This window comes from Hemibagrus wyckioides, linkage group LG17 (genome assembly GCF_019097595.1).
Source record: "Hemibagrus wyckioides isolate EC202008001 linkage group LG17, SWU_Hwy_1.0, whole genome shotgun sequence".
Lineage (NCBI taxonomy): Eukaryota > Metazoa > Chordata > Actinopteri > Siluriformes > Bagridae > Hemibagrus > Hemibagrus wyckioides.
The window spans coordinates 8380415-8392428 of NC_080726.1; the positions used below are offsets into that span (position 1 = coordinate 8380415).

General features: G+C 39.9%; 1 protein-coding gene across 1 annotated transcript in view; it reads left to right on the top strand.

Annotated features, from left to right (window-relative positions):
• Window positions 1-10734, top strand: part of plppr4a (phospholipid phosphatase related 4a) — a 28009-nt gene extending 17275 nt beyond the window's left edge. Inside the window, exons 5-7 of the mRNA XM_058414616.1 lie at window positions 780-837; window positions 4385-4558; window positions 5447-10734. Of these exons, the coding sequence (XP_058270599.1) occupies window positions 780-837; window positions 4385-4558; window positions 5447-6910 (1696 nt within the window). The 3' untranslated portion in view covers window positions 6911-10734. The remainder of the gene's footprint in view (window positions 1-779; window positions 838-4384; window positions 4559-5446) is intronic.
• The last annotated feature ends 1280 nt before the right edge of the window (window positions 10735-12014 follow it).

Below are 12014 nucleotides of genomic sequence, written 5' to 3' on the forward strand. Positions count from 1 at the left end.
GTCCCAAGGACGTGTTGGGGTTGTTGTTGAACCTGGATTATTAACAATCATGACAACATACTCTATTCCTATTGTGTTATTTGTGCATCCCACAGAGAGCTTGCAGTGATAAAAGCATGCTTTTAATGAATTAGCATATTAAAATATGATCTGTTTACCAAAAATTCCTACTAATTGTGGCGCACACACACAATAGAGTTGCAGGTTTTGTCGATAATTTATATATGCTTAGGTAGTTTATGCAAAATACATTTTTTTACTTGATAAAACTGTTACCAAAGCAGTGACTGTGCTAGAGAATGCTTGTGATTTTTTTAACAACAAAATAGAGGAATTGACATGAAATATATACGATATATTAAGCATTCTAGCCCTATAACACCATATCCTGTTCGTCTGTGGTTTTAGTAAAAGATTCTTCAATCTGTAGCCTGTTTGTAAGGATATAGAGAGAAGATAGTGAATGTCAGCATGCAGCGTTCTGCAAAAAAACCCACACAGAGTTCAGTCCTGCTTCACTTGTGAAGCGCCAGCTCCAAAACACCCACACACATCCATTTGCACTGCTCTGCTATTCAGTCCTCGACAGCCTTTCCACTCAATTGCTGGGCGTAATTATGCTTGTTTTGTTCAGACATCCTGTAGGCAGACTGTCCTCACTCTAGCCAATGAAATTAACGACTAATAAAAGGTATATAGATAAAAGATGCACCAACTGGACGTTGATACATCCTTTCCTGTAGATCTGTTGATATAAGACTCTGTGTTTGTCATTGCAGGAAGTCTTTCCCATCACAACATGCCACCTTGGCTGCCTTCGCTGCGGTGTACGTCTCAGTAAGTATTCCACTTGACTGCCCAGCCGAATCGTGTGAAATTGTACACTGGTGTGAAATAGTTTGTATGCCACGCATTTATCTGTACACTGTGTGCTTTCATGATATCAATCTCAATTTTATTTTACTATTTTGGTTTCGATTCATTTGATTTTAGTCCTTGTTGCTTATTTTTTGCTGGACAAGTGTGTTACAGTAGAAATACACCGATCAGGCATAACATTATGACCAATATTGACCAATTATAATGTCTAATATTGTGTTGGTCCCCCTTTTGCTGACAAAACAGACCTGACCCATCTCAGCATGGACTCCACTAGATCCCTGAAGGTGTGCTGTGGTAGCTGAAACCAAGATGGTAGCAACAGATCCTTTGAGTCCTGTAAGTTGAGAGATTGGGGACTCCATGGATCAGACTTGTTTGTCCAGCACATCCTACAGACGCTCAATTGGATTGAGAGCTATGGAATTTGGAGGCCAAGTCAACACCTCAAACTTGTTGTTGTGCTCATCAAACCATTCCTGAACCATTTTCCTTTGTGGCACAGCGCATTATCCTGCTGAAAGACCTTGTCTGTTGGATCGGACCACACAGGACAGCCTTCACTCCCCACGTGCATCAGTGAGCCTTGGCCACCCATGACCCTGTTGCTGGTTCACCACTGTTCCTTCCTTGGACCACTTTTGACAGATACTGACCACTGCAGTCTGGGAACACCCCACAAGGGCTGCAGTTTTGGAGATGCTCTGATCCAGTCGTCTAGACATCACAATTTGGCCCTTGTCCATCTCGCTTAAATCATTACGCTTGCCCACTTTTCCTGATTCTAACTTTGAGGACTTGCTGCCTGATATATCCCACCCACTAACAGGTGCCATGATGAGGAGATCATCAGTGTTATTCACGGCCCCTGTCAGTGGTCATAATGTTGTGCCTGATCAGTGTAAGTAGCAAGGAGCTTCAGTACTCCAAAAAAATCTAAAATCTACATATCTAATCTAGATATAATCTACAATTATATCCACAAACTACACTAGGATTTGGTAATGATTCCCCCTCACATGCATTCCAACACCTAGAGAATTGTAAAGTAACATCACGAAAATGAATATGAGTAGCCACTTTAAGAAAATATGTCAGAATGAAGGCAAGAAGAAAGTAATGAGTCTCCAGTGCTCTGTAACAATGTGAACTACTGGCAGTCTTATTTGTACCAAATTTATTTCACCAATTCCCTTCACATCAGGGGTGTCAAACTCATTTTATATAATGGACCACATTGCATCTGGTCCACATTCTAGTGGTCAGGACAAAAAAAAAACTGATAACATATTATGTACTTTTGTTTGTGTTATTTCTCCAAATGCAAATGGATTGGACATATTTCACCTACAAATATGTAAACATAAGTCGTGACTGCATAAAAACTCACTGTCTAAATGAGTTCTTTTGGAAAGATGCATGGTTAAAGCATACATTTTCTAGCTTGTTAATTATGTATTTTAAATACAGTGGCTGCATTTCAATCAGCTCTCTAGTTCAGCAGTCAGGGCACTGATCAGGGAGTCAACCATTTTAAAGGCTGTCTCTCTCGATCGCCAAATCTGTTCGGGCTCTAAAAAATCCCACAATACACCACAAATCCAGGGAGCATCCATGTTCATTATGTTCTCTTGCTGGAAATGAAAGTGAAAATGGAAAAAAAAAAAAAAACAACGAACTCTGCCAACTTTCTGTACAAATGTAGGTAGCTTGTTATCTTTGTAAAGCTTGTATCTCTCAAATGATAAGTTGCCTTAACTTTATTTGGTGTTCTATATATGGTTTCGTAAGTCTGACAACTTTTAATTGTTTAATGATTTATTAAAATCCACAAGCTTGCCTACAATCCTGCTTGAAGTACCACGTACCATGAGGGAAACGTGTGTGATAAAACTAGCAAATTTATATCGTATGAATATTTTATATGTTTGAATCATCAGTGTCCCAATGTGTAGTGAGCCAGAGTCCTTATCAGTGCCTGAAATCGTGTACAGTATTCATGGAATATGGAGCTGATCGAGATGCATCCATTTTATCAGCAGTTCATAGTCTGAGTTTATTGTCTATTCTGCCCTTTAATAGAATAGCTGAGCCTAGCTCCACATTCTCAATCAGATTCTCAAACCATCCTGTGCAGATTGAACTAAAAACAAAAAAATTGGGTTAGATTAGAACCCTTATAGGGGTGGTCCTGACTTGTTTGACACCACTGTTCCTTCACATTACAGTATACAGAGTACAAGAGTTACCAAAACTGGGAGAGTTCTTTTGAAACTTCCATGAACTTTATGGCAGTGCTAGCTCAAGAGGTTACAGGACTGGGTTGTTGACTAGAAGGGTGTGGTTCAAGCCCCAGCACCAACAAGCTACCTCTGTTGGGTGATTCAGCAAGTCCTGTAATCCTCTCTGCTCCAGGAGCGCTGCATTTTAGTTGGCCTTTGACCGCAACATCCTTAACTGGGATATACAAAGAAAAGAATTCCACTGTTCTGTAATGTATGTGTGGTGATAATAATAAAGGCTACTTTATAAGGAGTGTTCATGTGAACATAACAGTCATCATCATTAACAAGGAGATGGGAAGGCCATCCTTCTCACTACGAGAACAGATGGCTGTCATGATTGGATCTGGAAGGAGAAGAACCTTAAACAGCTATGCCATGTTTCTTTTTCTTTAAATAAATTAAAAGCTGACTTTGCAGCTCATGGCCTCTGGGCTCGTTTGTCCTTTCAATTTAATTAGCTCAAAAATGCTTTTTGTCTACTCTCCTGAAAGCTATACTGTAGTTGTGACAGCAGTAGCAGATTTCTATTTAAATTATAGTTAGTGTTGAACTTTCAGCAATTTGTTGACCCAGGATTGACGACTATAAAAACATTATTTAAGCGATGTAAGGTCTGCATAAACATATATAAACACATTTCTCTTTCACATAACTAACGATACAAGAGGGGGAAAAAAAATCCTCTGCCTCAAGCTAACATGAGGAATAAAAGCAGTTTTTACAACACTGGGAAAAAAAAGACTTTTCCTTTGATTTGCAAGCCTAAAAAAACATGAAAATCCCATTCACTGGTGTTTTCAAAGCGGTTTCTTAGAGCGCTAAATAACTAGCTGATAGCAGTTAGCTCAGTTCAAATTAAAACTTACTCTTTGCTCTTATTGAGTTCACATAAGAATTCACAACACAAAACTTTTGCTTTTTAGGCTTTTTTCAAATGGATAATAAGACAAGAATGTACTATTTATTGGTATTATTGAAGTAGTAGTTTTTAATATGTTGAATAGCTAGCTGCTAAGAGTAGCAGTGTAAACCCTACTACACAATCCTAATTCTTCTCAGTCCAGTCCAGCCTTCTGCTAATTTCATTTGTTTCAATAGATGATGACAGTTTTAAGAGATCAAGCATATAACCCTGTATATCATTATTAGGAGGACAGTAGCACCTTCAGCGCTTTCCTTGTTGTGCAAAAAAAAATCCCCCATGTGCTTCCCTTTCGCAGATGTACTTCAACGCCACCTTAACTGACTCCTCCAAGCTACTCAAGCCCCTACTGGTCTTTTCCTTCATTATGTGTGCAGTCATCTGTGGTCTGACTCGCATCATCCAGTTCAAAAACCATGCCATGGATGTCTACAGTGGCTTCCTTATCGGGGGAAGTATCGCTGTCTACCTGGTGAGTGTCTCTGGATGACACATGTCCTCTCCTGCTCTTCTGTGTCCTTCATGGTTATGTACAGCAGCGTTTCCGTCAAAGCTAAAGGACAATCTAGGGACATGTCTATGAAAGCTTCCATCATGCAGGTCGTTGATTAGTGGTATAATGGTCAGAGGTGCTTCAAATGTTCTCACTATCTAGGGGGGTTTGGTGCAGAGTGATGAAACAACGCTGTGTTTAATGGGCTTATAAATAGACTCTAAGTAAATCCCATGTGGCTGCTTCTTTGCTATCCTCCCACACACTCCTCCGCTCATTTTTCGGTCCTCCAGCTGCTCTGTGATCACCAACATGCTGATTTGAGTAAAGCTGATCTTATAGCATGCATTTATGCTTTAAGAAAATACCATGCTGTGCTGCTTTCTGCCCTCTGTTGCATTTGCAGCAAGGATTGGCGCATAATCTATGAAGTCCTAACACATCTCTTACAAGTATCGCTGTCAGACAGCGTTTAGGTGTGATTAGACCCATCAAGCCCTTTAATGACTTTATGTGGGCAGAGAAGACATTAAGTTGTGACATTTATAAAGGATAGTCCTACATATATAGGCAGGGGTCAGTATTATATTTTCAACTGTTTTGATCACTATTCTATAAAAAAAAACAAAGAATATGAAGCATACTATTCATTTTTTGCGAAACCTTGCCAGAAAGTTTCACAGAGTACCTGGTCAAGACCAGATGTGTGTTTTGAGACTGTGAACATATACGCTTCAATAAAAAGTGAGAGTATTTACTTTCATGCAGAAGACAAACTAATAGTAAACTGTATCTGTGAATGTGTTGAGATCAAAGAACCACTACTGCAGATATAGTGCTAACATTGCTTTATGTGTTCTCCTTCAGGGTCTGTATGCAGTGGGTAACTTTAAACCCAGCGAGGACACGTCACTTCGCCAGCGGCCACGTCCCCAGCCACGTCACCCTCAGCCCCCACCCATGCAGATTCCCCCCCAGCCTCAGCCGATCATGCCTCCTCCTGCCCTCCGTGAGCCCCTGCGTCCTCTCCCTAACCTTAACACAGAGCCTCCACGACTGCTCCAGCCCAAGAGTCTGAGCGTAAGGGAACGTCCAACTTCAGCTCGCTCGGAAAGCATCCTACTTAGAGGACCTCACCGTGACTCTTCCTTCAGCTTAAAAAGGGCCAGCACTGAGCTGGAATGTATCACAGCAGCTAGTCAACTGTACCAGGATAGCATGGTGACCTTTAGCAACACTCTGCCTCGTTCACACTCTATAGGTGCAGAGGATCCGTTGCCACGTCGTCACGCCGCCATCCATGCTTCCATGGATTCCACAAGATCCAAGCAATTGCTCTCACAATGGAAGACCAAAAACGAGAACCGCAAGCTTTCGTTGCAGGCAGGGGAGGGTCCTGAAGGGGGCATGGAAGTTCGCTGCAGCTCTGAACCCACTGCCATGGGTCTGGAGGGGCCGCCTGGACAGTATATGAAAATGGCAGCCAGTGTTGTGCCGTTGGCTAACCACAATGGTGTAGGTGGTGGTGGAGGTGGGGCCAGAGTGTCTATCCAGTCACGGCCAGGCTCGTCACAGTTAGTACACATTCCAGAGGAGACACAGGAAAATGCGTGCTCATCTCTGCAGGAAGACAACGAGGAAGTATGTGATGGTGGAGGAGGAATGGTCGGGAATGCAAGGGCAAAATGGATGAAGATGGCCGAGAAGAGCGCCCCCTGCAGGACTAACAGTCAGCCACGGATAATGCAAGTGATTGCCATGTCTAAACAGCAGGGCATGATTCACGGAAGCCCCAAGAGCGAGGGCAGTGCTGTCAGCCGCACAGGATCCATCCGCTACAAGGCACTGACAGAGCAGGACCCCAGCGCAGGCATTGTGCACGTTGATGCCCACCCGGAAAACAGACCCAACTCAGATGCCGGTGGGTCCTGGAGGTGGAAGGCACCACCAGAGCGTGTCAGCATACGCCAGTGCTTTGAGCTCAACGATCTCAACCGCAATTCAGAGAGCTGCGATTCCCTGAAGGACGGCTATGTACCTGACATGAGCAACCCTCATCATCCACACTTTCACCATCACCACCATTTTCCCCACCCGCACCAACACCAGCAGGCCATCACCACCATCCGCGTGACACCTGTTGAGTCAAGCAGTGAAGCCGAGGCTGCCTCCGAGACGCTTTCCCTTGCCTCCAGCCATGACTCCACCCTGCGCCGCAAAAACATCATCCTGCTGCCTGACCGAGGCCCGAGTCCAGACAATGCCAGGAACCTGCCGCACTTTTTCAAACCATCCCCTACGCCTCCTCCCACTGTGACCTTCAAAGAGTGAACTCGAGCTCATTCCGTCTTTATGTTCCAGAGTGGCCTTGCTCTCTTATCTGACTTGCAGTTCTCTGGAAGGACAGATGGGAGTCACACTGGATATACAGTAATTTCTTTTCACCTGCACTGGCTCCCTCCGACTTTGTAAGGTGGCGTTATGTATTTTCAATTTTTTTGATGTACTGTGACATTGAACAAAGCACAAAAGTTCATTTTTGTGACTCTTTCACGAGGGTGGTTTTGTGGTTTAATGAAATACACTTTTCCTTTTATAATAATTGATACTATTATACACAAGGAAACTTTTTGTCACAGACGTTCACTACCTAGCCAGTGTTTTATGTTTCGTTTTGTTTTTCAGCTCTGATTATGCTTAACAGGTATGAGTGTTGTCTCTTAGGGCAACATGGGGGTGCTTTTTTGGAAATGTACTTTCATACCTTATCCAGTGTGTTGGCATTTTGTTCTCAGTGTAAACATTTGTAACGGAACACATTATTCAACATCATTACTGCATCTCTGCTAATGGCTAATAATTATCCTACATGTTGCTTTTAGGCCAGTAGGGAAATCTGACTGAGTCATGGCAATAGTGCATTCAAAATTTTGGGACATGGCATTATGGAGGGTTGATTCGGTCTCCCATACACACTGTGTTAGCCATTCTTTTTTCACCTAGTGATTAGACTAATGCTTTTCGACTGCACCGAAGAAGGTTTTGCCTTAAGACAGTTGTTGAAGTGCTGAAGATGAGGTTCAGACACGTCTCACATTAAACTCACCTATTTACCTATATTTTCCATTTTCAGTCACATTCACTGTATTCATATTAGATTTTTTCTCAGTTTCTCATTTTTTTGTCCCTCAGTTGTAGTTTGAGCACACGTAAAATTTTGTTTTCTTTTTTTGGGTTGATGGGCTGAATATTTACAGTGACGTTCCCGTGGAATTTGTTTTTCTCTTCCCTGCTTCTCACCTGGCAAGCTGCTCCTCCTCCTCCTCCTCCTCCTCCTCCTCTTCCTCTTCCTCTCTACGGGTGTTTATAAAAATCCAAGCAACCTTCACAAAGACTCCGGAAGAAGCACTTCAACTCTTTGGTTGATTTTGACACCTGACTTTTTTTGTTTCTCCACACTGCAGGAACCTTTTGCTAATAATCTTTCTTCATAGAGTGCCTCAGAGAGATTTAGAGTAAGTTATTGATTTTATTTATTTATTTTTTTGCCTGTTGATTACTATAACTTTCTAAACATTGTGCAGTGTTTCCTCAATATGGTGCAAAATTAGTAGACATCCTAGACACATTTAGACGCTCTCCTTTTGATGAATTATGTCGCTTTTTGATTTGAGATTTGCTAGCATTCAAAATGCAGTGTTTTGCCAGAGAACTTACCATATTTTCTGGAATTTTCTATAAGATGGCCATATGTATTTTTTACAGTACTATTCCGATAGATAGGGTAGTTTTGCAACCATAAGATTGTCGCTAGCATAATATCCAAAATCCCTCAGTCTAGCTTCTGTCTAAACGTTTTTTAGCGCATTCTGAGTAAAATGATGTGAAGATTAAAAATAGAACAAAACATAGCTTTGCTAAGTTGAAATCACCATGATAATAGCAAGTCTTTTCAGACAAACAAAAACTCTTTCAGACTCTTTCTGTGTCTAAGGGAAGGGAGAACGCAGGATTGTTGCAGACGCTTCAGCTCAACATACAAAGCTGCAACACTAACAGGAGAAAAGCTGAAGACTTTACAGATCAAAAAAATCTGATGTGCCTTTTGTGAGGCAGAGTAAAAATTATATTTAAATTTAGACCACAGCGCAGTTGAATTCTTGAATCTGAAGCCGGGGTTAATTTTCTATAGCGGTAACAGCATTGCATTATACTGGTTTGGTCCGCTCCACTATTCTGGTGGACGAACCGAATGGAAAGCAGAGTGCTGATATTCAGCATAACAGCTCTGGTACATTTCATTGTTCGTGTCTCTTTGTCTCGCTCTCTTTTCGCTACGGAAAACTTCCATTTCCAGCTATAGTTGTTACACCGAAACCGTTACTATTCTTATTATGGGCTGTCATTCAGTCTGTACGTTGCATGGCAACACATAGTGCTCTATCTAGCTGTGGCTATTTTCGGAAATATTTACACTGACAGTGAAAATATAAGAAAAAAAGTCAGATTGTGTATGAAATCGCAGTTACTCATTAGCAATTCTGTTTATCGAACTGTCGTGTAAAAGCAATATCACAGCCGCAGTTGTGAGGTTGTGCTGAATATTAGCATGACTGTGCCTCACTCCTGCAGCCGGTGTTCTTTCTCGTGCGATATTGCTTTAATATGTTATTGTTTCTATAGTAACAACAGGAATCGTGACATAGATATGATGGACTCCCTCACCGAATATTATAAACCTAATAACGAACAAATTTTAATAATGTTAACAGATCAAAACATGACAAGATGCATTGAAGAAAACAGAACCTGGTGAGGGAATGGTTCTTTATAGCTGTTATAATGCAAGTGATAAAACAGTAAACGGTTAAAACAGAACGCATGCCGTCTATTAATCTATTTGAAATTGTAACCTCTTCTCCAATTGCGCTGCTTTAAGAGGAATAAAGACTTCAGGATGTGCTGTTATAGAAAATCAGTCCACTCTAGGTCATGTCACATCATGTTTTATTCCTTTATATTATTTCCTGTATACTTTTACATTATCCAGATTCCATACAGAGAAAGTCCAAATCGTGATACATCCTGATTTCTTTTAAACCAGAAAGAATTTACAACCATGTGTCTTCTATTTTGAGGAGATTTACTGTCCAGACAATATGGTATGGTCAACATGCATCATTTGTGGGAGTATTTGATAACGAAGATATCAAGAAGCTCATCGTGGTGAGTCTGACACAGTAAGATCACACAATGAAGGTGTTCGTTCATTTGTGAAGAATCTTCTAAAACTGTGCATTTCTACATTTCTAATCCTAAACAATGCCATATACACATTTATAAAATGAAAAATAGAAAGAAAAAAAAAATAAAACAATGTATTAATAACCCTGGTATCTGCAACATGGTCAGAGATGAATTTATTTAATGTACAGAATAATTTATATAACTTAGGATTTTCTATTATTATTATTATTATTATTATTATTATTATTATTATTATTTCGTTCCTGTCTGTTTTTTGATTCGTTCACAATTAGACATCACGGACATGTGTATACGATTTTTTCGGTGGAGTGTACGTTATCAAAATGAGAAGTGAGCCAATTCATTTTAGAATTTTATACATGACTGTACAGTATAAATGTACCCTATTCTAAGGCTTTAACCGGATCTTCTAACTGCATGGTCATTTGATACAGTACGTACTGTAACTCCAGTTTCTGTTCTGGTTTTGTACATGATGCCTTTTAATGGTGGTGGTCAGTACCTTTATGCTCTGCCATGCATTTTATCCAATCAGCTGAGTAACCACTAGATCTTTGTACCTCTGTAAATAGATATTTGTAACTTTGAGAGAGCTCATGTGGTGATGTAAATTAGAAGAGAGATGTTACATTTGCAAAGTGTTAACCTTTCATATGAGTATTTGTTTAACGAAAGATGACAGGGTGCACATTTATTCGAGTGCCATGAAGAAACATTTCTTTCATTTATTATGTTTTTTTCTTTTTCTTTTACATAATGTTAAACGTGTGAGAAATGTTTTTGTTTTTTTTCTGACAGATAATCGAACATGGGGCTTTGCTCTGCAGTGTGTTTTGATTCGGGGACGATATATCTTATACATATTAAAATAAATGTTTGGTATCAAGGTTAAGTGGAATTGATTTCATTTTTTACAATTTGCAAGCATCAGTTTATTGATCATATTTTCCAGACTGTATTGTTGATAAAAAATGTTTGCCTATTGTAATGTGGTTACAATTATTAATGCAGACACACAAACATTTTTAGAAGGAATATGGAAGCCTTAGCTTGGTACCAACAATACCCAGTTAGATAAGCAGAAACTTTAAACATTACTAAGTAGTGAAATCAGGTTTGAAATAAAGTCTAACTATATTATGGAGAAAACAGATCACGATAGAGATCTCTGAAGTACACTTTTAGGGTCAGTGCTAAGATAAAATAAAAAATATAGGCAAGAAGTAAAACACTTGGGTGCCAGTATGGAAACCACTTAGAGAACATAAAGATGGCTTTGGACTGCTGATGTTGTTTGGGGTTGCCACAGCAGATCATTTGGTCCACGTTTCAATTTGTCACAGGTTTCACACCAATCCCCTTCCTGAAGCAACCCTCCCATGTTATCGGGACTTGGGACCGGTACTGAGAGTTAAGTCTTCAGTAGCTGGGTTAGCGCCCTGCCCAGGAATCGAACCCAATGAGAGCGCAGGATCCTACCCCTGGACCACCAGGAGGCATATCAGTGAACAGCAGATAACTTTACCAAATAGACTTCATGTTAAAACTAGAACAAATTTCCAGGTTACTTTTTCACCCACGGTTAGACGGGAAAATCATTTATAATCACACTCTTTAGTGTCACCCAGCTGAGTCTCTCACCTTCACCCTCACCCTCTCTTCCTCATATTATCTCTGAGGTTTTTTTTCTTCACCTCAGGCTTACTCATTATGAATACATTTATGAATTTAAAAGTTATATCCTGAATTTCTATATTTCTGTAAAGCTGCTTTGTGATTGCAATGTCCATTGTTAAAAGAGCTGTACAAATAAAATTGGATTGAATTCAATTAAAATGGTGTGAACGCACCCTAAAGTGAAGCAGAGTAAAAGTCCACCCTGAAGTTGATTCACTTCCTGTCCAGAAGTGTTTTATTTCTCTAATACTACAGCAATTTCATAGCAATTGCATTTTTTATTTATTAAAGAATAATACATCATATTTTTAATCATATATAATTACATTTAATGTAGTTAAATGTCCAAAACAAGTTAACTCCTGTTATCACTTATGTTATAGAAGCTCTTAACAGTGACTTCCCTAAACAGACAGTTCATTTCAATAATAATAATAATAATAATAATAATAATAATAATAATAATAATAATAATAATAATAATAATATG